At 48.1% G+C, this 27328-nt stretch overlaps 1 protein-coding gene across 6 annotated transcripts; it reads left to right on the top strand.

Moving 5' to 3' along the window:
- The first annotated feature begins 563 nt into the window (after window positions 1-563).
- Window positions 564-27006, top strand: EFR3B (EFR3 homolog B). 6 transcript variants are annotated; one of them, XM_061568977.1, is made up of 24 exons: window positions 564-917; window positions 4156-4232; window positions 4457-4587; window positions 5192-5342; window positions 6757-6878; window positions 7151-7300; window positions 7394-7528; window positions 8455-8533; window positions 9815-9950; window positions 11145-11297; window positions 12435-12546; window positions 13591-13668; window positions 14357-14408; window positions 15623-15795; window positions 16586-16661; window positions 17411-17572; window positions 18408-18539; window positions 18916-18983; window positions 19674-19801; window positions 21074-21279; window positions 21573-21621; window positions 22307-22413; window positions 22843-22892; window positions 23471-27006. In XM_061568977.1, the coding sequence occupies exons 1-24, from the start codon at window positions 911-913 to the stop codon at window positions 23577-23579; spliced, it is 2643 nt and encodes an 880-aa protein (XP_061424961.1). In that variant the 5' UTR covers window positions 564-910; the 3' UTR covers window positions 23580-27006. The 6 variants fall into 6 exon arrangements, with proteins under 6 accessions (XP_061424961.1, XP_061424960.1, XP_061424963.1 ...); XM_061568976.1 differs by lacking the exon at window positions 564-917 and adding an exon at window positions 2941-3039; XM_061568979.1 differs by lacking the exon at window positions 564-917 and adding an exon at window positions 2942-3039 and having other exon boundaries at window positions 21074-21165.
- The last annotated feature ends 322 nt before the right edge of the window (window positions 27007-27328 follow it).

Genomic DNA, 27328 nt, shown 5'->3' with positions numbered 1-27328 from the left:
ATCACAACAATCAGTGACATCATCACAACAATCAGTGACACCATCACATCAGTGACACATCACAACAATCAATATCACATCACAACAATCAGTGTCACATCACAATAATCAGTGACGTCATCAGTGCCACATCACAACAATCAGTGACATCATCAGTGTCACATCACAACAATCAGTGACACCTTCAGTGCCACATCACAACAATCAGTGACATCATCACAACAATCAGTGACACCATCACATCAGTGACACATCACAACAATAAATATCACATCACAACAATCAGTGTCACATCACAATAATCAGTGACGTCATCAGTGCCACATCACAACAATCAGTGACATCATCAGTGTCACATCACAACAATCAGTGACACCTTCAGTGCCACATCACAACATTCAGTGACATCATCACAACAATCAGTGACACCATCACATTAGTGACACATCACAACAATCAATATCACATCACAACAATCAGTGACACCATCTCATCAGTGACACATCACAACAATCAATATCACATCACAACAATCAGTGACACCCACTCACACAAGGGCGCCCTCTGTCGCCATCTCCATAATAACTCCATCATCACCACCACCACGACCATCTTCACCACTGCACCGCTGCATTATTATTAATTACCACACCGTATTAATTCACCTGCAATACCAAACCCCACGTGCATAAATCCACGCAAACAGCACAAACAATAATCAAGTTTTTTTTTTTCAATAAAACATACACTCCTAGCGGACCCGCCGTCCTCGACTAGTTACTCTGCCGGCGAAGCGCTCTCAAACCGGGCAAAGCCAAGTAGGCCGCACGCGCCCTCTCGACCACGCCGAGATTTATCATTATAAAAACCGAAAGAAGTCAAGGTTTGACAAAGCCCTGAGCAAGACGTCATGTCCAGTGAGTTCAATTTATCTGCCAAGTTGCTGAAAATTGCTTTTATTGCTTCTGTATATGAAATCACATGTCAACCCATACGGTTTACCACGTATTCTTGTACAAGGGAATTGAGTTTTCAGGTCCGTACGCCGTTTCAATAAGCGCAACGTTTTTGTTTATCTATTTGTTTGTGTTTCTCTCTTGTGGTGGGACTTTATAGGATGAACATTGATATTTGTAAGGGGCACGGGGTGACCAATAAGGTGTGAATTGGTCTGTAATAAGGTTGGCACTGATAAGGGGCTGACAGGAACGGGAATGATCTCGCGTGTCGCGTTCCGTTATTCGTATGTTTGTATACAGTACGAAGGGCTTTAAATACCCCAGCTATTAACATTAATACTCGCAAAGAGCACGCATGTATTAGAGTGTTCATACATTAAGTACACATTTGTACCGTGTACATTTTCGTTTTGTTATTTTTTAAATTGGCAGTACTGTGCCGTTATTTTGTGTCAACACGGCCGGACCGAAGCGTGGCTTTAAAGAGGGCATTTTGAGGTTTTGGAAAAGCGCGTTTGTATTGAAATGTATTTTTGGCTTATCTTGCGTTTAATATTAACAATCTTGTGTGGGGTTTTTGTCGTCTAAAATTATTCACTCTATCATGTTATAATTGGGCATTAATGTATCGTATACAGTACGGTATTCATCTACTGATGAGACTCATTTCATTTGAAACCGGGTAAAGAATCCAACTGGTAAAATGTAGGACATCTGGCAGTACAGTACTTCATAATTGTGAGGGCATTCTCCTATTTATGAGCCTCAAGGTTGTCTGCATCGATAAATACTGCAGGAAAACCTCGGTGGGAAATATATATAAAGTAGTTGCAATGTATCGTGGATAATACAATACAGTATAAGCAACAAAATACATTCCCAGACGTGGGATAGAGTGAGGTTCAGGGTTAAAAGACATGGCATGTGTATAATGCAGAGACTGTAGAATCGTTGTTTGTGTAACTTTATGACCCGCCCAGACTGGACATCTGTGAAAAAAGCTTCATAATTCATCTGGCTTCTACAGGAAAAATAAACATTCTCATTTTGACTGAATTGTGCAAGCATTGAGCAAATCATTTACTTGGTGTCGAATGTTCATGGGGCTTATATGGACCCAAAACTAGGCACGTAATTATTCATAACCCCCTTGCAAATGCTTAAATTGTCTTGATTCGATTCATGAATCTGGTTTTACTGCCTCATTTTATATTGTTTCTTGTTTTGTCTCATTTATACAGTTTTGTCATCATTAGCCTGAAATGTAACAACATTAGCATATCGTGTTGCACACAATTTCTTTCAAGCGTAAATAACTCAGACACATTATTGCATACATGCATCGTGAGCGTACACATTTATTTGAAGCCGAGTATAATCGATGCATCGTTAAATGCGTACATAGAACCCGTTATGTACGCGGATCAGTCTTGAAGTTGGCCCAAAGATCAGAACATTCTAGACACCCGGTCTATAGATCTACATTCAAATTCGCTTTTGCAAAATAGAGATGGTGGGTGCGGATTTAGAGTCAGAGTTGTATTTGCAAGCACGTTATGTGTGTGCACTTGGGTCATCCATGTTCTTAACTGGGTATTGTGGTTGCCTTGGTTTGGGAGGACAAATGCATCTTCCTCCTGGAATAAATGAGAGATAAAAAGACAATTACTGAGACCCAGATGGAGACAAACTGATGGAGCAACGGGATTGGTTATGGAAAAAGTGAGATAATGAATGTCACTAGTCGGTGGATAATTTTGTATAATCTTCTGAGAGCAACAACATTAGAGACAAGAGTAAGAGATAATTGTTCAGGGAAGGAGAGAGAGAGAGGATATGAGGACAATGATAAATATAGTGATGCAGAGATCCTGGTGGTATATTGAGAAACAGCTAGAGAGGAAAGCTGGGAGGAGGGGCAAAGAGGGGGGAGGGTGCAGAGGTTGGCAGGCAGGCGGGCAGGCGATCGAAGCTGCAGATATTCAGGTCGAGAGTTAGGGCCAGGGTCAGGAGTAACAGAGGCACGGCTGTGAAACGGTGATGGACATGTGCGGTGCTCAATGCTGCCCATCACATACCGGTAATGCTCGCCCACACACACATGCACGCGCATGAATGCACATTTGTTTGCTCACTCGCGGAAAGCCTTGTTAATCTGTCCACGTAGCGGGGCTGCGCTCACAGTTGCTCATTTCTTGTAGGACTCCAATGGTGCCTGCTATCCTCAAAAACAACTGCAACAGGAAAAACATTCACGCGCGACAGCTCGCAAGCAGGGAGGGAAGCGAGCGAGATGGGCAGTGGGGTTGGTTACACGATGGTCTGTTGGAGAATTTTGCAGATGTATTCAGGATTCAGGATCATCCACACGCGGCGACAAATCACATCATTTATTATCTATTCTGCCAATCTGCTGCAAAGCCTGATGCCAGTGCTTGTCGGTCTTTCAACTGGGTTGATCAGAGGGCTCATAATATCTATGTTAGTAAACACAAATGAGACTCAAAATATTGTGAGAGAGAGATCAAGACTGAGAGATGCAGAGGCAGAGATGAGATGTAAACAGAAATCGTGATTGCTGAAGGAAAAATAGATACTTTCTTCGTAGATTTATGAACTGATACCACTTAGATCTGATTCATTCATCCACAGCCAGGTCACGAATTATTACACAAAAATCTAAATACATGAACAACTTTCTTCGTCGCTCAATTCGATCTGTGTCAAATACCGGAATCTTGGTAAACCTCGAGTTGCATAGCAAGAAGGAGGGATGTGGTAAGAGAGATGTATTATTTTGTGACTGCAAAAGTAATCATGTATTGTTTGTGGACGGCTATTCCTTGGTGGTGATAATGTGATGCTGTGCTGGCTGACCCAAAGATTCCGTGACGTCATTTCAACAGGATTAGACCAGTGCATGTCGGCCTCGTGGGAATCAAAATTCAGTGGGGAAAACTAAATTAATGAACTTACTATTTATTTTTCCATTATGAACAACGGCTGAAATTAGCAGCGGATAGGTTCCAATTAGTGACCAAAGCAGAGACAGAGTGGTGAGTGTGAGATAGGGTGCACCATCACGCTTATATATTCACTATATATCAGCCTTAATAGGTGCTCGCTCTCTTAACTTGCATCAGTAGACTGTTCATGCTAACACTGGGTTCGGGGGGGTTTTGTGCTTGTGTTGCAGGTGTGTGTGGCTGCTGTGGTGCTCTGCGACCTCGTTACAAGCAGCTAGTAGACAATATATTCCCAGAGGATCCTGCTGTGAGTGAATCACACACACACACAGAAGCAAACACACAAGACACAGGCACACAAACAATATCGCAAACCCCACCTGACATAGAGACAACTATAATCCATGGTAAGTGTTCTCTGTTTGTCTCTATCTCACCGCTTTTATCTCTCCTCTCTCCATTGTCCTCTCTGTTTTATTCTTCATTGTCCTCTGTCCTCCATTCGCTTTCTTTTCTCCCTCCGCATCCCAGGAGGGGTTAATGAAGGCCAACATGGAGAAGCTGACGTTCTACGCACTCTCCGCACCGGAAAAGCTTGACCGGATCGGGGCATACTTAGCGGAGCGGCTCAGCCGAGATGTGGCACGGCACTACCGCCATGGGTACACGCGAATATGAACATAAGCACACGTGGGCACGCAGACGCATATGCTACTCGTTTCAATTAGAGCTCGGATACCTCTTTAAGTCATTCGTTATTTAACGACTATTTAAGTAATTAGGTTGGTTTTAGAGAAGGTTTTTATACCATTGACCACATGGAAATTACAGATTCTGCAGTAGACAAATAAATATGGCTTTCCGTTATTCATAGCTTTTTGTATATTACGAAAATAATTTGATTCAGTATAAACTGATGGGAGCTATCTCAGCTCTCGCAAACCAATGCATTAAAAAGATAACCGGCACACACAAGTTGGTACCAATAGTGGGCTGCGATGGGTTTCCAGCGTTATAGAGGTCGGCCTTTTAAAATGACTGCTGATTAGCCAATTAGTTAATAATAACGTCAAGTTTTTAATAGTGTCATTGATGCAAATTGCAACTCACAGATGAGTTGGAAGGCAGCAAGGCTGTGTGCCGGTGTCAACAATTGCTATGCATTCCTCTATATTTGTTTTGTTATTTTTTTTATAAAGGATACATTTATTCAGCTTGCAGATGTGTTCACCACCTGATCGCACATTTCCTCCACGTGTCTCCCAGCTACGTGTTTATTGCCATGGAGGCGCTGGACCAACTTCTCATGGCGTGCCACTCGCAGAGCATCAACCTCTTTGTGGAGAGCTTCCTGCGCATGGTGGCCAAGCTCCTGGAGTGCAGCGAGCCCGAGATGCAGGTTCTGGGCACCAACTCGGTGCGTTCTTGCCCAGCTGCCTCTCACCCCACCTCATCTCGCTCACTGGATAAGGATAACAATGATGATGATTATAATGATGCTGATAATGCGAACAATGATTTACTTGTTATGTACAGAGCCACCCCTCCCCACACCACCTCTCGCTCCTGAGAACTGATAGGTTATCGCAATTTGGGGGGTGCAATTCTAATCATCATCTAATAATATTTTCGTCTCATTTTTGTCATCTTGTGTTTTTCCTTATGACTGCTTTCTGACTGTCTATTGCGTCCATAACACTCGTAGAAAATATCAAAAGTTGCTAATATGCAAATGCTTTTCCCCCTAACAGCTTCCTGTCAGCTGTCATGCTGCTGATTGCATAAAAAGTGCATGTTGGAAACCATTACGTAAACCATGCATATGCACGTGATTTGGTTGCACATTTCTGTTTGCTATACTTGCCTAAAAGGAATAGAATATCATATGCATATCATTTGCATCAAATCTAATTATTCATGATTGATTTTTGGTTAAGCTACATACTGATCATTAGAAGTACTCAATAATATACGAGCCTGTAGCAGTGTTATTATGTGAACCGAAGCTTAAACTAAGTGTGAGAAGTAGCTCCATGTTCTAGCAAACATTTGGACACCAAATATTCGCAGAGACATGCAAGGGAGCTTACACGTGTTCTTGCCAACCACAACTTACCCATTAATCAAGACGTCAACATTGTACCTCCATGCCATCTCAAGTCCAGATCTCCCTTCTCTGATCGGGCTGTCACCCAGATCCAGAAAGACGAATAGGAAAACTACACAAACGCTCTCCTGATGCTCTCTCGAGGCTTACAGACTTTGGCATTAGCATTTTGCTATTGAACGTATTGCCATTTACGAAAATGGAATAGAATTGCATATATTGCCTACTTCTTAATAATCTGTTTCCAAGCCACACTTAAAAGTATCCGCTCAATGTAAGCTATTTTTATATTTGTCTATCCATTCTCACACATGAGTCTATTCATTCATAGTGAACATGAGAATTGATTTTATCCAATTAATAAATGTGCTGTCAAATGCCTTTTATTATTATTATCTCAAGAAAGCTTCACCCATTCTTAAGACCATATGGTTGTGTGAAGTTTTCTCTGGGTCCTCTGGTTTTTTCCCTCCACATTTAGAATCATGCGTTTCGAGTACTTGGCTGCTATACATTTACAAATGATAAGCCGCCACTTTGTTGAGCTGTCATTTTTGGCCAGGTCACTTCTGAAAAAGAGCTATACAGCTCAGTGAGCCTTACCTAGTAAAGAAAAAAAAGGTGTATTTTATAGTTTAGTTTATCTCTGTGTTATTACTCCCGCCCCTATCTCCTTCTTTCTTTCCTTCCCTCACCCCATCGCACTCAAAATCTGCGGCGACAGTTTGTGAAGTTTGCCAACATTGAGGAGGACACCCCCTCGTACCACCGCCGCTACGACTTCTTCGTGTCAAAGTTCAGCGCCATGTGCCACCAGAGCCACGATGATCCGGACGCCACCAACAAGTGCGGTCGCCCTACCCTCCGACCTCTCATCCCATCCCTCAAGCCTGATCTCCGATCTTTGACTGCTCCTCCTTGACCCTTCCACTCTTACCCCTCCTCTATTGGTGATGGTTTCAGTGATGGTGTCAGCGTTGGTGGCAGTGTTATCAATAATGTCTATGTTGTGGGCAGTGACTTTAGCAATGTTGTTGACGCAAGATGAAAGTATCGATGATGCTAGTGGTGGTGTTGGTAATAATGTCATTGATGGTAACAATGATGTTGGTGCCCAGGGTGCGCATGGCTGGCATCAGGGGCCTGCAGGGCGTCGTGCGTAAGACCGTGAAGGATGAGCTTCAGGCCGACATTTGGGAGCCGCAGCACATGGACAAGATCGTACCCTCCCTGCTCTACAACATGCAGCACGCGGACCCAGCTGACAGGTCCGCGGCGCCTCCCAGGCAACGCTACACCACTTCACACTACGTCTCTCCACAGTACGCCACTACAATGAATGCGTGTGCTGGCATGCGCAGCCGGTCCCCGTCCCCGCTGCAGGTGACGGAGAGGGAGCGAGACAGCCCCGCGTGTCTCGGGGAGAGCTGCCTGCGCGACCTGCTCGGCCGTGCCGCCTATGGCAACATCAAGAACGTCATCCGGCCCGTCCTTGTGTATGGCACACCCTCCCTCCCTCCCTTCCATTGCAGGGAGCCAGACTTCCAGCTCCCTCCCATCCCTACCTATCCCCATCTCTCCCTCCCTCTCTGCCATCCCAGACTCTCCCTCCTCATCTCTCCATCCCCATCTCTCTCCCCCTCCCTTCCTTCCTCACTCCCTCCACTCCCTGCTGTCCTCCCTCCCACTCACAACTCCTTTCTCCCTCCCCTCTTCTCTCCCTCAATCTCCCCTTCCTCCCAACCTCCCACACCCTCTACCTTGATTCCTGCCCACTTACCACATCCACCCTTCTACCTTTTTCATTCCCTCCCTCTTTGACTGTGGCTAGGAAGCAGTTGGAGAGACCTCAGAAATATTTCTGTGATGTCATTCCCCGAGGTCAATTCCTCCTTAAATGAGTACCTGTTGCTGTATTCGAACATCAGCATTGGGGAGACCGAGGTAGGTGGGTGTGATGTTGGCCACAGCATCTCTTTATGTGTCATATCGGCCTTAATAGGTGCTCCCCACCATACTTGTATGTATGTTCAACCTCTTTCGCACCGTACATAGCCAACCATGCTAATGGGAGTTGCGGGGGAAGGTCAACAAACTTAACACAAAAAGCAGTTCTTAAGAAATTAGTTTTTAATCGAGATTTAAAAGTGCATAGCTCCAGTGGCCTTCCAGTATCGGAAAGAAGAGCGTTCAAGACGTCCGCAGAAGCGCATCTGAAACCGCGCGATGCAGTGACCGTCTTTGTTCTATGGTTAGCCAAAAGCCGCTGCGAGGATGACCGGAGTTCGCGTGATGGTTTATGCTCCTAGACGAGATCAGCAAGGTATTGTGTGGTTCATTTGTGGTAAGCACTTTGCGTGTTATGAATTATCCCAACAGTCAATGCGAATGCAGGATCTTTGTTTGCACACACATCTTCCAGACACCTGGACAACCATCAGCTCTGGGACCCCAACGCTTTTGCTGTACGATGCTTCAAAATCGTCATGTACTCCATACAGGTGCGTACACACGCAACACCTCCTGTGTCTGTTCCAGCAGCATTGCTGTGAGTGATTGACTCCTCAGGTGAGACGAAACACAGGGTAGGGGGGTGATAGGACCAGCATCGGGCAGGAACGACAGTGGTCACCTCTGTTCTTCGATATCGGCTTCACATGGTCCTCGCTTACGTCCAATTGACAGACTTATCTCTGCCATAGGAATATGGAATTTCCTTCAGTAGCTCTTCTAGGCCCTCACTAGAGATGAGCAGTGCCTAACTCTCGTTTAAACAGGAATGCACTCTGTTGACTTGGGTCAAGGTGAGGACTACCACTTTGTGGGAATCAACAGCACGTGTCCTGTGTAGAAACTATCCTCACCATGAGAGTGTAATTTCCACCACCGACTTAGCGCTGCGTCACCCCATACTTCTTTTAGCAGGGAGCCGTAGTTTATTTGACTTTTAACTTGGACTAGGTCAAGAGGTCATGATGACGATAATGGTACCCGAGCTTCAAACTCGGTATCACTGGTCTTGCGTGCATCAGCGTAGCGTGGCTGGCATGGACCCGAGTACGAGGAATGAAATAGTGCCCCCTATTTACTGTCACTGAGCTGTCTCACCACGTGACTCCTCACGCCAGTGGCACCTTCCAAGAATCTGCCACCCATGCCTTTCCCCTATTCATAACCCGGGATCTGTGCCCCTTTAGCCAGTAGGCCCCGGCGCAGTTGCTCCACCTGCACACTGAACAGCTACGCCCCTAGTTCCGATGTCTAAATTGAAAACTCATTCCTTTAGAACTGCTCTTTGTGTTTAGTTTGTTGTAATTCTCTCGCACCTCTGATTAGCACGGTTGGCTACGTACAGTGCGAAAGAAGTTCAACATATACATACATGTTAACCTATGGGTCCTATGTTAGCCTTTTAGTTCCATTATTTGTGGATCTTTGTGTAAGTGTAGGGGTCTCTGTGTGGGCCTCTCGGTCACTGCTGTGTTAGTTGGTAGGTTACGAAATACGTTAATGGGTATCGGTAGCGTATGTGGTTGGCCTGGTGCCCAGCACAGGCGATGAAATGGTGCTCCCTGTCTAATTTCTCCCCTCCCCCACTCTCCATAGCCAAGCGCCTGGGCCCCTCGGAACCAGGAACCCCAGTGCACTTGCACCGCATGCACACACTCAATAACTACGCAGCACCTCCGATTACCACGGTTGGCTACGTACGGTGCGAAAGAAGTTCAACATACATTCATACACGCCACAGCTTTCCATGCTGTGTGCTGCTGCGTGTGCAGGCACAGCACTCGCACCTGGTTCTGCAGCAGCTGCTCGGGCACCTGGACACTCACAGCAAGGACAGCGCCCGCGTGCGTGCAGGGCTGGTGCAGGTGCTTGCCGAGACCGTGGCCATAGCCGCCGGCGGATCCGTGGGTACGCGCATTTGCGTGCGTGTGACTGTGTGGAGGAGGTTTGTGAAGGACGATGCTGGGGAGTTGGAGGCAGGTCCTCCAGAAACAACGGAGGGCAGGGGAGGGACGCTCACAACAACGAGCGGAGCGTCGGGCGGCTAAAACGCAGAGAGTTGGCACACCACAGTTGGTGCATCTGCCAGTTATCCCAATTAGTCAACCCATGGCACCTGGGTCTATTTCGTGACCTCCTGCCAGCGGGCCTTCAACACTTCACGTGGCCTGAAAGTGCACTTAGCATGGCATAAGTGCCATCACTGCCACTTAGTGGTGAATGGCGGATGTTGTTACAAAGCCTCGTGAAGGATGCTACAGAACAGTAAGAGGCAATGGCGAGCAGAGCACCAGATTGACATGGTGGGGAGCACAAGTGGTGCATTTGCCATTCATTGCAGTCAGTTATCCGAAAACTTTTGGGCCTGTCCTTGACCGCCAATGTTTATAGTTCATTCAGGATTTGAAGCTTTCGTGACTGCAGGAATCCATGCTCTTTGGTTCTTTCGGTAAAGTCACGTAGATAGAAAAAATAATAGATCAAGACGTTTCGATCGCAACACAAGCGACCGCCATCAGGTGACTTCATAGTTCATATTTGTAAGATTTTATATACTAGAATTTTGGCGGCCTATGGCTGCCTTATTCAATCTCCTGCAGAGGGCTTATTGATGCTTTGCCCCTTGGCCCTTCCCCGTCACCCCCACTGATGTCTTCTTCTTCCCACTTTCTATACCTTTTTGCTTCATGCATTCCAAAAGGCTCTTATAATTTAGTTGACGGACAAACGGAATGCCGGGCTTTTATAATAGGTGACTCGCATTCTACTTAATTGGGAAGCCACTTAGCAACTTCCCCCGGCCCCCCGACTGGCAGACAATGCCCACTTACCGGCCGGTGCTGCGATCACCTTGTACCTTCACAGGGACAGCTGCCTCTGGGGGACCCCTATCATAGCACAGGGTACTTTGAGATGTGCTGCATAGGAGGTGTGGTATAAACATGAAGTGATGACGATGAAGACGACGATGATGACGATGATGACGATGATGACGATGATGATGAAGACGATGACGATGATGATGATGAAGACGATGACGATGATGATGACGATGACGATGATAACGATATCTGACAACTGTTGGCCATTATGTGCCCCCAGGCCCCACGGTGCTAGAAGTGTGCAACACGCTCCTCCGCCATGTGCGGCTCAGTGTCGACTTCCAGCTGACGGGCCGCGGAGGCTCCCACGAGGACGAGGACACGGAGTACGAGGAGGAGAAGATGTTCCAGGAGTCGCTCATCAAGACCATCGGTGAGTTGGCCGGCTGCCTCTAGGGAGCTCACAATGGCCATGTCACAGAGGTAGCCATGCAGCTCAGAAGGTGAACACTATGTGTCGGAGCACTCAGATGGCACGGTTGAGATCTCGGATTCAAATCCTGGTTTCAGAGCCACCCGTCATGAAAACTGAGTTCGCAAATATAGCGATGGTCTCAGCCCGGTCACGTATGACTGTATGAAAATTTCAAACAATTTTAAATGTGGTTTGTCACTTGCAGGGCATGAGAGGGTGGTGTGATCAGCAGGATGCCCCCTCATCTTTATTGACCCTTTGCAGGTGTTTACACACCGCGTCAGATACAAAATTAAGGCTGACTTTGATCTAAAGGAGACCCAGGACACATTCTGAAATGACTCGCCACTGATGCAGACAAAGACACACAACAACCGTCATTCGCTACTAAGTGGCGGTGACGTCACCACAGCGCTTGTGCCAGGCTATGTACACTTTAAGGCCACGTAAAGTGTCGAATGCCCACTGGCAGGAAGACACGGGACAAACACACACACGCAGATATACATACCTGTGCACGTAATCGCAAACTGAGACAAAGACACAGGCAAACATACACACACGGGCACACAAAGGCATGCAGAAATACACTCAGATACACAAAAAAACAAAGGCGCATAAAGTGATAGGCATGCACAAGCACACGTACATACATACACACATAGACAAGCATCTGCACAAATGCACAAACAGATCATACACAACAAGAACATAGCCGCCATTTACCAGCAAGTGACTTTGATGCGCAGATTGAGGCCATGTGAAGTGGAGAAGGCTCACTGCCAAGAGGTCACGTGACAGGTTCCCATTTTTATGGGTTCTGACTGAGATGACTGACAGATTCACCACCAACTGTGCTTCCCACTGTGGCAACTTGCTGTGTTTTAGAGGACCAGCACTCTGCCGTAGTTGTAAGCCTCACTCCTTCCACCCTCCATTGTCTTTGGAGGGAAAATACATCTCAACTTCCCAGTCGCATCATATTTGTGAGCCTCCTCCACAGACACACACGGACACACTGTGTCGGCTTTGGTGGCATTACTTTGGTCCGTGTGGGGCGAGATGACCGGTTGTTTTGTGCGTGCTTCCTGCCAGGTTCATTTGCCACCACACTGCCCAACTACCAGCGCTCGGAGATCATGTTCTTCATTATGGGCAAGATGCCTCTTCCAGGGTGCCAGCCCAGCCTCTGTGCTGGCCACGGCGGGTACGCTTACAATACACACACACAGAGACATGTACGGCGACACACACACACTCATACATTTATATATATTTACACATATGCTGGCATGTTTGCAAGCACACAACACACACAGACACACGGAGACAGACACAGTCACATTTATATACACATGTGCATGTCCACACACACACTACATACATTTAAATGTATACACACATACACTACACAGAGGCATGCACACACTCACCATTATTATTACTTAAGCTGGCATGATCACACCCACACTATACAAAGACAAAGATCCCCCATATAGAGTGAACAGACTGTTGGGGCAAGTGCTGTTAGCAAGCACCTATAAAGGCCGGCATGGCACACGAGGAGGTGGGTGGCCAACACCACGCCCGGCCGCCTTTGTCTCCCTAGTGAATATGTTTACACACCGCACCAGGTACTCATTTGAGGCTGAGTCGACCTAGGGGAGGCCCAGAACCGGTTCAGATAATCATCACCGTTGTTGGCCATGAGTGGGAACAGACCTCGGGCTTGCCATGTTCATAGTGCAGCACGCTAACCGCTACACTACCGCTTCCCACACCATACACAAAGACAAAGAACCCTCGTATAGCCTTAACAGACTGTAGGGGCAAGTGCTGTTAGCAAGCACCTATGAAGGCCGGAACGGTACACGAGGGGGTGGGTGGCCAGCACCACGCCCGACCGCCTTTGTCTCCCCAGTGGCGATGTTTACACACCGCACCAGGTACTTATTTGAGGCTCGCATAATAGCACACACATTGACATGTGCACCTGTGTACACAGGTTTGGACGCACACTTCCACGAACACACACACACACTCTTATACACACTCAAGTCATTGGGTTGTACGTGCACACACACACGCACATATTTACCAAATTTTGCTTTACCAAACTTCACTGCTTTCACACTGAGGAAAAAGGGGGACAATACAAAATAGTGCGCCACATTAACGCACACGATTACACAAAAGAACAACTAAGACAAAGCCGACGTGGAGTTTGATGCGTGTGTGTGCGTGCCGTTAGGCCAGACTCTGCGGTTCCTTTCAGGGAAACTCTTTTCCCTCCCTCGCCTCCCTGGGGCCCGTCCCTGTGCTTGGAGAGGTAGCTTCCTACCAAGTGCCACCACCCCTATCCCTTCCCACTATCCCTTTCACTTACTCATGCCATTCCTTTCCCTTCCCATAATCTCCCCCTTACTAACTGCCGCCCCTATTCATTATTTTCCTTCCCACAATCCCCATCGCTAACGACTGCACCTTCCCTTACTATCCCATAATCCCCCTTTCTGTCTGCGAACCCATTCCCTTCCCACAATCCCCATGAACCCCCTGAGCATACTGTGTGTGGTGTGCCCTGCGCCCTTGCTTGGTGTGGCTAACACAAGCGGTGCACACTGAGTCACCCCTTTGATGTTCCTTCGCGTAATTTTTTTCGTTTAAGATCATGCCTCTGGAGATCTTTTCGGTCCATTCAAACAGAGCGCGGCATGCATGTTTATATAATGCTTCAACAGGATCGCACAAACGATTGGATTCGTGTGCACGTACATGTGTGCAGTGTGAGGGTGTATAACAGTGTGGTCTGTTAATGGAATTGTGTATGTGCACAGGAGTGATTCACGCACTGCACGACAAATTTGACAACATGAGTTCAGTTCCCAGCTAACATGACTGACATGTGGTGTCTAAACCAGTAAATCATTGCACGCTGACTAACACCACTCTCTGCAGCAGTCTTGAGTAGATTAAATGACCGAGAGGGGGGGGGGGGTCTTTATGTGTGGTTGCAGTGAGGAGGCCATGTATCTGATCCAGACGATGCTGCTGCGCTCTGTGCTGCAGGTGAGGCCTGTGTGGCGTTTGCACCGTAACCTGTACACACATGTCCATGCTTCTGGGTGTTTGTACAAGTTCACACTGGTCTACGTGCACACCTGTGTGTGTACACATGCCTTATATAGTATTCACGTCTATGTACAGCCCTTTCACGTATATGTCAGTCCACTGCTGGACGAGTGCCTTCCCCTAATCTGTGCGGTTTGGCGAAGGCAGCATAGATGGGGAGAGTGTTTAAACATGGGGAGCGGTGGTGTAGCATTTAGCGCTTTGCGCTATTAACATGGTGGCTTGAGTTCGATTCCCGCTCACGGCCAACACCAGAGACGATTATCTGAACCAGTCCAAGGACTCCCTTAGGTCGACTCAGCCTCAAATTAGTACCTCGTCCAGCCTGTAAACATTGCCACTGGGGAGACAAAAGCGGTCGGGCATGGAGCTGGCCACCCACCCCCTCGTGTGCTTTGCCGGCCTTCAGAGGTGCTCGCTAACAGCACTTCGCCCAACAATCTGTTCAGGATACACGGGGGATCTTGTCTTTGTGTGCATGCATCACATGGTTGTTGAAGCCATGAACCTGGAAACTCAGACTCGATTTCCATCCACGATTAACATTGGTGGTGATATCCAAACCAGTCCTGGGTCTCCCCCGAGTTGACTCAGCACATTATACCAGTACCTGGCATGGCGTATACAATTTCGATTTAAAGCTTTTGTGACTGCAGGGATTCATCTTCTTGGTTCTTTCGGTAAAGTCACGTAGAAGGGAAGTAATAAAATAATAAAAATAAAACATAATAAAATAATTCTCACGACGTTTCGGCCACAACGCAAGCAGCCGTCCTCAGGTGAAGAACAGGTCTGTCGGAAAGACAGCGCTGTCGGAAAGACAGCGCTGTCGGAAAGACAGCGCTGTCTTTCCGACAGACCTGTTCTTCACCTGAGGACGGCTGCTTGCGTTGTGGCCGTGAGAATTATTTTATTATGTTTTATTTTTATTATTTTATTATTTTCCTTCTACGTGACTTTACCGAAAGAACCAAGAAGATGGCGTATACACTTTAGCACTGTGGTGGAGATTAAGGCAGGGGCCGGGCATGGTCCTAGCCCGCACAATCCCTTCGTGCGTTGTGCCGGCCTCAATAGGTGCTCGCTCACAACACTTGCCCCATCAGTCCGATGAAGGCCACACGAGAGACGCTTGTGTTTGTGCGCGCCAGGTGACGTGCGGTTACCACGTGTCCAACATGACGAGCGGGCTGCCATCTTCCTTCCTCGAGCCGCTGCTCTCCCTCTCTCTGCTGGAGCACCCCGACCTGAGGGTCATCGTCATGGAGATCCTGCAGAGCCTGGTTGATCGTCATGGCAACCGACAAAAGTTTGCGAGCGTCAGGTGGGTGGGCGAGCAAAACAAGAAGGCATAATCAGCACACGCGTGCGCCCGTTTTGTCAGTCCACCGCTGGGAAAAGGGCCTCTGTATGTGTTGTGGATCACGGAAGTTATTTGACCTTTAAAGTAATCTTCATTCACACTGGAAGTATGTTTATATGTTGAATCTTTTTCGCACTGTACGTAGTCAACCATGCTAATCGGGAGGTGCGGAGTACCTTAAAGCACACAAGCGCAAAGCACAGTTACCAAGTTTTGGGAAAATTGGGTAATGGTCATGTAACGAAAATGTACATCATGTTGTACTGTGAAAATTGTTCTCGCAGCAAACTCGTTGGCTACACGTTGACATGACCCAGCAGTCGCACGTTTGACGCTTGTTGTAGATGGAGTGCAGTTTGAGCCCAGCATCCGTCCTGGTTAATACTGCCAGTGTATTAACCATGAAACAAACATTGTCTGCTTCACAGTGGACTTTAAAGATCCGATGCGATTATTTGGATAAGAGTAGGCCAGTCTGTGCCTGTGTCATGTTCCAAATGTGCCAAGTTTGATAAACTACTCGTGAATAACGCCTCCACTCGGTACACACATGGCAATATCACCCCCTCCTGGCAGACTAATGCCCCAATTGTTGGCCAGTTGTGCATTCGCCTGACACCTCACTGCATCAGCTGTCACTGGGAGTCCCCCTGCTGCAGTTCGCCTCGAGAACTCGTGCATGGGAGGCACGTCATAAACACCAAGTGACGATGATGATGGTGATGAACCGCACTCTCTGCTGCCACCGCAGTATCTGGCCCGACATCGCGGTGCTGAATCTCAAGATGGAGAAGTGTTCCCGCCAGGACGTGCTCTTCATGAAGAAGGTGAGGCCGGCATGGTGGCGGTTTGGCTCTGGCGGGCTTGGTGGTGGGCCCGCTCAGGGGTAACAGCTGGCTTGAGACCACGCCGCGGATGCGAGGTGGCAAGCAGGTTGCAGTACGGCAAGGGATCCTACTTCGTCAAGTTTTAGAGTAACGCTACCTCGGTGGCCGGCACAGTGGCCACCGCACACGTAGCAATGAATCGATTCAAATCCATTGTAACGCTCACATTAATTGCATGGTTACGCTAACATTTTGCAACATACCCTGTGTCGATGGGTTCCTATAAATCCTGCAGCTGCTAGCAATTCTGCATTCACCCCAATGGCCAAATATAATGACATTTTTAATCAAACTGTGACGCTGAATCGTGACGTTTCGCTTGGGATGAGCATCGGTTCAATCCTCGCAGTCTATTGGCTGACGTCACGTGCATTGCATACAACATTAGCCCCGTCCCTGACCCAGCTTGGCCATCCTGTATATTTCGAATGTCTTGTAAGGCCAGCATATCACGATTTTGTCAACAGCTCGGCATGGTAAATAGCCAGTGGAAAACCACCCGTACCGTGAGGGCCCCACTCGCATGTGCCGGTGGAAAAGGGAGTGATGAAAAGAGTGATGCTTCTGCGCCGTGCCAGTCCGTGCTCGTACGTCACTGCCCTGCGTGCTGCTTTGTGTCGTTGTCTCCGTTTGTCCCGCTTTGTGCCGCGGATGCGCTGCGCCCCCTCCGCCGCCGTGCCGCACTGCAGCACAGCCAGCAGCTGTACCGGTACCTTTACCTGGCGAGCCAGCGGGAGGACAACTCGGAGAGGAACTTCCGTGCGCTCTTCGGGACGCTGGCCGTGCTGAGCGTGGAGCTGGCCGGCGAGGAGGTGGTGGTCGACCTCGTCCGCTTGGCCCTCGCCATGCAGGTGTGGCTGTCGGCTTTGTTCCCTTGGCCCTTGCCACACAGGTGTAGCTGTCGGCCCCGTTCCCTTGGCCCTCGCCATGCAGATGTGGCAGTCAGCCCCGTTCCCTTGGCCCTCGCCATTCAGGTGTGGCTGTCGGCCCCGTTCCCTTGGCCCTCGCCCGTGCTTTGTTGCGTTGATCAGACAGTTGGACCCTAGCTAAGCAGCTCGGAATTCACCGGTTGGCATTTGAACACAGGTGTCTGAAACGGATGCGAGGAATATCGTGGCAGGACCGGATAAGCAATGCAGAAGTCAGAAAGCGAACATGCCGGCTAAGTGTTGTGTTTATGATTAGGAAAAAATCGGCTGTGCTGGGTGGGACGTGTGTGCATGATGGGTGAGGGCCAATTGCAGAGACAGGCATTGGAATGTTCACCATGACTGCAGTGACCAAGGGAAAGACCTCAGAACCAGTTGATGGGGTACTCATAATAATAGGTTTTTGGGTCAGATCGCGTTATTTATAAATGTGTCGTAACCCTCCACCACCCAACATGGCCAAACAGTAAAAAATGTGTCACGTTTTTCAAAGGACAAAATAATTAACTTCTTTAGCCCACCGGTGTGTTGAAGAGAGAATCAACAGCATTTAAAAATTTGAGTACGACGTTTTGCTGGTAATTACAATCAGCTTCATCAGGCAAGAATGATGAAGCTGATTGTAATTACCAGCAAAACGTCGTACTACTCAAATTTTAAAATGTTGTTGAGGTGGGATCAGCAGATTTGGCCATGCTGATCTGTTTCCCCGTGTCCCCATGGGTTTGTCTCCCGCGATCCCTGTGTGAGAGAGCAGGAGGCAGCTCTGCAGGGCGAGGACGGAGCGCCCGTAGCCACGCGCTGCTCCGTGCTGGCGCTCGTAGTCGCCTACTGCAGCCTCCTGAGCCAGCTCACTGCCGTGCCTGCCTTCTGCCAGCACGTTACGCAGGTGCACATGCACATACACGAAGAGCCTGCCAGTTGTTGTTTTAGCTCACTGGAGGGGCACACGAACACACCGAAAGACCAAGGTCCTCTGTGTTATTGTTGTAGCTCACCGGTAGGTGCACACACACATGAAGATCCTCCTTATTGTTTTAGCTCACTGGTAGGAGCACACCCACACACCGAAAGACAAAGATCCTCCTTGTTATTGTTTTAGATCACTGGGAGGTGCACACGCACACACACACACACTCACAAAGATCCTCCGTGTTATTGTTTTAGCTTACCGATCAGTCGAACGACTGTTGTGAGATTAGCCAATTAGATATGAATACAATGACAATTTAGCAATTGTTAAACGGGGTCCGTGTCGTTCACAGGTGGTTGACAGTCGGAGCAAGAAGGCCCCGTACCTGCTTCCTGCGCACGTGTTCACTGAGAATCCCAAGTGAGATGGGGGCTGGGCGGCTGTCTTTACGCATTTACGCAGTGGGCAGCACTCCGACGTGCAGAGTGTGCATCTGCAGATGTATTAGTCGCGTCACATGTGTAAGGACAGTACGGGGTGATCTAGGGACAGTACGGCTCCCCGTGGCCATGGTTACTAATTAACGTAACGGGAACAGACAGGGTCACGTGAGGGTAATGTGGGACCTAAGTGGTCGCTAATAATGATTGATGCGACAAGCGTTGACAGGGTCGGGTGAGGGAAAGCACGGAACCTGACCGTCGTAAATTGTAATAAGGGCAGATACAGACTGGGCCAGGTGCGGTGAGAGAGGGTTCGGGAATAGGGGCGTGGCCGGGTCGTGAGGGGGATAAGAGCCGGCGCTAATCGGGGCTCTGGGCTGCTGTTGTGGGGGAACTGCTGTCGCCGTTGTCACCTTGGAGCGGTTCCTTGTAGTCTTGGAAGGCTAGAGTTACGTTGTCTCAGAATAGAGTTATCTGCGTTACCCAAGTGTATATAGGCACTCGCGGTTACTCGTTAAGTCGTCAGTGAGTCGGCAATCGATTCGTCGACCGATTATTGGTTCACTTGCTCGTCCAATCAGATGACATGAAATAGCTTAAATGTTCATAATTGCCGATTTTTAAGAACACATTTTTTCTCGTTTTCCCGATTTATGTTTCTTGCTAGCTTGCCACGGACGTTGGACCGGTTGGATCCTGAGCTGTTGCTGCTATCGGCGAAGATCGGAGAGGCTCTGGGCGGGAGCGGCTACAGCGTGGAGCGACTGACGGTGCCTTACGTGCCACAGCTGACCGGTGAGACACGCACGGCTACGATATTGAGTAGCCTTCTGAAAAGCAGTTTGGGGAAAGTGCTGTTAGCGAGGGCCTGTCAATGCTGGCAAGGTGCATGAGGAAGCAGTGTGGCCAGCACCACGCTCGGCCGCCCCGGGTACTAATTTAAGGCTGAGTCAACATATGGGAGCCCCGTGACCGATTCAGATAACCTCCACTGATGTTGCCCATGGACGAGAATCGAACCAAGGTGGCCAGGCTTATAGCCAAGTGTGTTAGCCACTATTCCATCATGGCCCGTCCGCATAAAAAATGTACATATGTAAATGCACACATATGCATGCATGTATATATACAGCCATATAAAACATACGGATGGAAATATACAAAACACTAATTTCAAAATGTAACCATGCACTCCCCCCCCCCTTGTTCTGTATGAAGTCTACATAAACATCTAACCATTTCTCCAACCCTGAATCTCATCCACTACAACTATCAGCCTGAAGAGTCCATGGGCCAGAACAGAAATTAGTACCAATTTAAAGTAGTAAAGCATTACGAGTACCGATCTATTTATACGGCTAATACAAGTGAATTATTGGATAATCCACTAATTTAAAGTGGTTATAACATAATTCACTGTTATCGGCCACACAATATGATTGGAATGAATAAAAATAACAACCGCCAGTTGCTTTCCGTGGTGCTGACGCTAAGAAAAAACCGCCACTTTTTTCAAATTTTCTTGCTGTGGTTTTCACACCTGATGATGATTGCTTGTGTTGCAATCGAAACGTCGTGAGAATTTTATTGTTTTATATTTTTATTATTTTATTATTTCCCTTCTACGTGACTTTACCAAAAGAACCAAGATTATGTTTCAATATATGTTGCTTCAACGAGCCTCTCTCACCCCACGCTAGACGGCAATCCCATCATGCTCCGTAGAGAGTTGGCTCGCCAAGTGGCAGTCGTCCTATTTGTTTTAGAAATCCTGTCCCTTACACAACCATTGGTGACCAAGCACTCCGGAACCTGGCTTATGCATGGATGGCTGCAGCCTGGATTTGAACCTACGGTTTCAGCAGTGTTGGCTCAGGGCCTTCGGCATGGCCATTATAAGTCTCCAGCGAGATAAATATACAAGCTGTGGACCTGAACCCATGATCTCTGCTGTGTCGGCTCGGTGATCTGACACGGCCATTATGAGTCGCTCTGTGCCACCCGTGGATGACAGTTGTCCTTTTACCCTGAGACGATTTGTCGCACCACCCCTCCCTCTCTCTCCAGATGAGGACCGCTTGTCAAAGCGTAAAAGCACAGTGGACACCATCTCCATCCAGGTGGAGGAGGAGGCAAAGGGGAGCCCCAACCACGGGCAGGTAAAGCTACCCGGAGGAGATCGACAAACTAGATGGACATGGACAGATAATGCGGCTGATAGGTCGATGGACAGATGGACCAACAGAAAAATCGACGGAAAGACAGATGCACAGGTAGTGGGACAAATAGATGTATGCATGTTGATTTATTTCGCACTGTACATCGCCAGCCGTGATAATTTTCAGAGGTGCGGGTGAAAGATGGATAGACAGATGAACGAACAGATATAAGTACAGATAGATGGACGGATAGATATTTAACTGAAAGATGGCCAGATATATATGGATAATGAGATGATAGATGGACACAAGCCATTTGTTAAATCTCATTTGTATTGTTTTTCGGTTTTTTTTTATCATGTGCAAAGAATTTGTTCAATCATCTCACCTCCATTCTTCCATTGCAGAAAACCCCGGCGGAGGAGATCACCTTCGAGAGCCTCAAGAAGGCGATCGGTGAGCGGCTCACACGCGGCGACATTGCCCATTCAAACCAGACGCTACACAAACAAGGAATAAATAAATCATTCGTGTCAGAGGCAGATCTAGAAACTTCCCAGGTTGGTGGGGGGCGGGGGCGGGCGGGCGGCAGTCCTGAAATCTAAAGCGTTTTTAACGGCACATTAATTTAATAAAAACAAAAACTCCACACACAATCGATGATTTTCTCTGGTGAGTATCAATGCAATGTATGTTTTTCGGGTCGCAGCGGCTTTTGTCTAACCATTGAGCAAAGACGGTCAACGCATTGCACACTAGTTGCAGCTGAATTTTTCATTGAGATGTACTTGTGTGTACGTCCGTGTGTGTACTCATGTATGCGGGACGAGTGCCAGTGTGTTTGTGTGTGTCAAAGCGGGGAGCAGTGGCGCAGTTGTTTAATGCATTGCACTACGCACCCAGTGACCTGAATTGGTTAACATCAATGGCAAGTACTATTTGGACCAGTTCTGGGGCCTTCCCCAGGTCGCGTCGCCCTTAAATGAGTACCTGGGGTGACAGAGGTGGCTGGGCTTTGTACAGGCCACGGTGCACTCCTTTGCTCGCCATGCAGGCTCTAATAGGTGCTCGCTAACAGCACGTTGTCCCAACAGTCTGTAACGTCTGTGACGTCTGCACGGGGATCGTTGTGTGTGTGTAGTGGACAGCGCAAGCCGTGACGAGCTGGAGAGGGAGCGGCGGCGCCAGGTCATGGAGCGCTTCCAGAAGGCGCCGTTTGAGGAGATCGCTGCGCAGTGCGAGGCCAGGGTGAGGAGTGCTCACGTAGACGGTCACCTGAACCCCTACGTGCTCACACGCTGCCGTACAGTGCTCACCCGTACACCTACACGCTCACCTGTGCACCTAGAAGCTCGCATGCTCACCTATAGCGCTCACCTACGCGATCATCTACACGCTCATATACTTACATGCTCACCTGTACACCTACATGCTCACCTGCATACCTCCACATTCACCTGCATGCTCACTCATCTTCACAACATAGCTACTCACCTGCACACCCAGTCACCTGCAAACTCACCTGCACACTCAAAATACCTGTACACTTACCTGCACACTCACTCACCTGCACACTCGCTCGCACACCTATAACTTTGCACCATCACCTGAGCTCCATTCACTTGACGTGGATTGTTTGTGTCCCCGTCTCCCCCCCCCACACCCCATACACCCCAGGCCAATCTCCTCCAAAACAAACTGAACCAGATCTTCGAAATGACCATACGGTAAGACCAACACGCACACAGCGATGAGGGGGCTTCACGTAATAATATTGGCATGCATCTGTGATACTTGTCTTTCCAAAAAAACACAAGAATCAAACTATGCTATGAATCAAGTTTTGCTGCCTGGCGTGCAAGTGCACAGCGGTGACGTCACCGCTCCGTGATGATGTCACCCGCATCCCACAGCGGTTGAGCCAGGTTCGTGCGTCACGCTGACATCCTGGGCTTTCCCAGGACGTCCGCCGTCTGGGAGCAGATGTCCTGGGAAACGTTCGTGAATGGGAATCGAACTCGGTTTTCCGTCGTCGTGGGCCAACACCAGCGATGAATATCCGAACTGATCCTGGGCCTCCCCTAGGTCGACTCAGCCTTGTGTAAACATCAGCACTGGGGATACAAAAGCAGCCAGGCATGGTGCTGGCCGGGAGTGGTACTGGCCACCCACCATTTCATGTGTGCCGTGTCGCCTTTAATAGGTGCTCACACGCAGCACTTGCTCAAACAGCCTATTAAATGTTATATGAGGGAATCTTCGTTTGTGAGTGTGTCTGTGTATGTGCGTGTGTGTGTGTCCACAGGCCTCCCCCCAGCCCCTCCGGCTCGGTTGGCGTGGGTGCCCACGGCCCCGCGTCCCGCCGCTCCGTGCCCGTCTATGAGATGTCGCTGCCTGACCTCTGCGTCTACTGAAGCCGGGTGTTTTCATCACCCTTGATGCCCGCGGTCCACCTTGGTACAGTGTTGTTTATGTGAAGTCGTCAACGCTGAAACGTCTCGGCGGTGACATCAGTTGAGCCGTCATTCCATCTCGCGGTCGCGATTCAATCCCGTTTAGGGATTGAGCGGGACCATCCTCATGATCCTCATTATTGTCATCATCATCATTATACCTTCATGGTCGTTAACACGAGTAGTACCATTTCGTAAGAAGTCAACAGTTGTCATCCTATGTTTATACCGGTCCCTGCCATAGGTAGGCGGAATTTCCATTGATGGCTCGGGACCACCAGTGGATATGAGCATCACCCAACTTTTGCTTGAGCAGCGAGACGCTGACGTAACCGAGAGCGAATAGTGCTTCCGATGCCTCTGTGCTCAGGTGGCCTCCCACAGCTGCTGTTGTTACCGAATCTGCTACTGAAGCTTCAACTGTTGACTTCCTGGATTTGTCGATTTTCGTGGCCGTTCGGGCTTATTCTTATATTCGTCGGTAGTTGCTGCTCTTCGCAATGGGTTCAAACGAAATGCTTTATTTACATTTAATTTTATTAGACTTGCGTGTGTGTCCTTTACTTTGCAGTATTGGTACGTAAACTACTCTCGTTTTAAATATCCACGTTCTCTTAGTGAATATATTTTTTTAACTCTTTCTTTGTCGCCTCATGGCCACAACATTTTGAAGTCGGCCGCACCCTCAGCATCTTAGCCTGCGGTGGCTGTGACGAGGCTACTGCCCGTTCTTCCTGCGTCGCTCGTTGGCAGCACCTCCGTCCTTCTTCACGGCGGCATTTTTATTATTTGCCCCCAACGCACCTGGCCTTGCCGAGTGCAGAGGCAAAAGTCTTTCTTTGCAGGCACATGGAGTGGGATCTCTGGGCAAGCTGTGGCCCGCAGTGTAGAGAGAAGAACCCCACCATACTGTGCGCTCTGAATATTCGTCATCTTCGCGGAGTGTGTTGTCCGATATATTATTACACATATCACTCCTAATGCATCATCGCCATCATCAACGTCCTGATCATCGGTGGCAGGTGGACTGAGGATGTTTTCTCCCCAGAGGTTGTGCACAACTTTTTACCGACGTATTTGTGAGACGTTTGGTGAGATTCTTGAACTGACAAAAAAACATCCACGAAAGTAGTATTTATTTTTACCATGTGCAAACTTCAATGTAGTTTATATTTTAAAAAGTGTATACATTTTTATGAAATTGGTCATACTGAAGAACCACTTTTGCTCCACATGGGCCTATCTTTCCATGTTTACCATTATTCTCTGCATCACACAACTAGTGCACTCATAAAGACCTCAGAAGATGAGGAAGCATACATATTCATATCAAGCACAATTTTAGATAATGTACTAAATGTAACATGCGCCTTCAAGGTGGATTCTGGGTAATAGATTAATGAAACAGGCCGTATCGCCAAGCACAACTTAAAAACGATATTTAGGTCCCATCACCCAAATGCCCTTCTTGACCGATGTTCCTGATGTGGGACGGCAGGAGTCACCACAAGCACAGTTAAGCCTGGCGGTGGTGGCCATCACGTGGCTGCCTGTAACCCAGCACTGTGGAGGCAGCGGGGGTTGGTGGATTACACACAGATGTTGTGAAACTCCCCGTTGGCATCGAGGAGGTGCCGTACCCTGGCTCGCCAGGAGAATGCGGTCCGGCAAATATGTGGACTCAACCTGTTCCGTCTGTGTGGGATAGAGTGTTGCTCCCTCGCACGCCTGGGTTTTTTCCGGGTGTTCTGGTTTCCACATCTAAGCACTTGTTAATTGGCTAATAACACCTTAATATATAGAGGACCGTAGAGCTTGTGGTGAGGGGGTGGGGAATTTGGCTTCAGCTTATCGTGTTGCTACCTTTCCTTCTTGTCTGTGTCTCCTCCTCGCGACTCCGAGTTGTTCTCTCTCTTCGGGAGTCAGCGGATACTGTGCGGCATGTTACAAATTGTCGTAATTATTGTTGTTATAAAGCGGCTTATAGCTGGAGCTGGGAAAATTTACTCTGGGTGATTAATAGAATAAAGAATGTAATCAACTACTTTTTTGTGGCCGATTACTCTGGGAACCTCGAAAGAAACGTGGCTGCCCCCCCCCCACATCCTGTTCCCAAAATTCGGAAACTCCCCCTACAATCCGCACCTGGCATGATACGGCTGATGACTCTGATGACGTCGCTAAGCCACGCCCATCACCTCCCGTCCAGTGACACACGTTGGAACAGAGGTGAGACTTTTTCACCCAAAATATTTTCCTGTTCGATTAGTTGAGTAATTAATCCAATTGTCGTGAAATGAATTACTTAAATACCAGATAGCCCAGCTCTAGTCATATTATCAGGCAACCCAGCAGCATTTGTTTCTCTGGCCACCCTCTGCCGATGAGACTCATCGCAAGTGACAAACGGTTCAGAGTTTATATTCTTGGTTCTTACGGTAAAGTCATGTAGAAGGGAAATAATAAAATGAAAATACAACTATAAAATTCTCACGACATTTCGATTGCAACACAAGCAATCATCATCAGGTGTGGAAACCACAGCAAGAAAATTTGAAAAAAGTGGCGGCTTTTTCTTAACGTCAGCGCCACGGACAGCAACTGGCGGTTGTTCAGACGGACGACTCCATCTATGCTCGGAGCGGAGGAGGGGGGAGAGAAAGAGAATGGAATGAAAGTCACCGTAAGCGTGAACACAATTAAGACCCGAAATGGTTAATCAAATCTCTCCAATGATTGCTTTAACAAGTGCTCGTGGAAACCATTGGTGCAGAAGGGTGATTGATCAACTTATTTTATTTCTGCATGGTGATAGACTCTGGTACGTTCATGTTATTTTATTACTTTCTATTTTGACATGTTGTGTAATCGTTAGCATCTAGGCTGACAACGTCTGTTCACTTCCGTGCGAGTAACCGCGCTGCCTTGGTACTCGAACCCAGGACCTCGGACGGTCTGGTGCAGTGCTCCAAAGCAGGCGTCCTCCATCATTTGACCGATTGGTAAATGTGGAAAGACGGCTTGTAGGGGTCCCCATAATCCCATGGCTGGATCCCCCCTCCTTCCCTGTCATATCTGTCCACGTCATGTAGGTACATACATTTGCATACCAGCATATTGTCAAAATCTAGAGTCGTTATTAACGATGATTAATCGTTTGTCATCCGTGTTTGAAAAGACATTCGCTCCAGTGTTTATGGCTGAAGATGTATTTTGTGAAGTGAATGCCCCGTGTTGCCGTTTAACCTGCTTGTGTGTGCGTGTGTGAAGGTTTAAACTCGGTTCGTGGACGCGTAGGCTTGGGCACGTCTGTTGTTGATGCCCGTGTTTATGTGGTACGTGCGCGCGCGCGAGTTTTTCTTGTGCAATAAACCGAGACGGAACTAATGCTCCCCGTTACCGCTTGTGTCACGCACTGCTAAATACGTTCTTGTTTGGCGACACCGCACATCCTCGTCGCTTCTCTCCTTCCGCGAGCTCCAGCAGCAGCTGTTGCAAGGTTTGACACGCAACCATCGAGCGTTGTTGCTCTTCAGTCGAACACTCCGTCGTTATTCAGCATGGTTATTTCAGGTCTGGTTTATTTTTTATTTTATTTGATATACACATTGTATTACTGCGAAGATCAAGAGTTAAAATTAACAACTATTTACATTTTGGCACGTAACTGGGAATAATACACTTGGTGATGCTATGGCGTTAAATACCAC

Source organism: Lethenteron reissneri, chromosome 42, assembly GCF_015708825.2.
Source record: "Lethenteron reissneri isolate LAM-NWPU_2019-01 chromosome 42, ASM1570882v1, whole genome shotgun sequence".
NCBI classification, from domain to species: domain Eukaryota; kingdom Metazoa; phylum Chordata; class Hyperoartia; order Petromyzontiformes; family Petromyzontidae; genus Lethenteron; species Lethenteron reissneri.
This window is presented reverse-complemented; position numbering and strand designations above follow the sequence as displayed.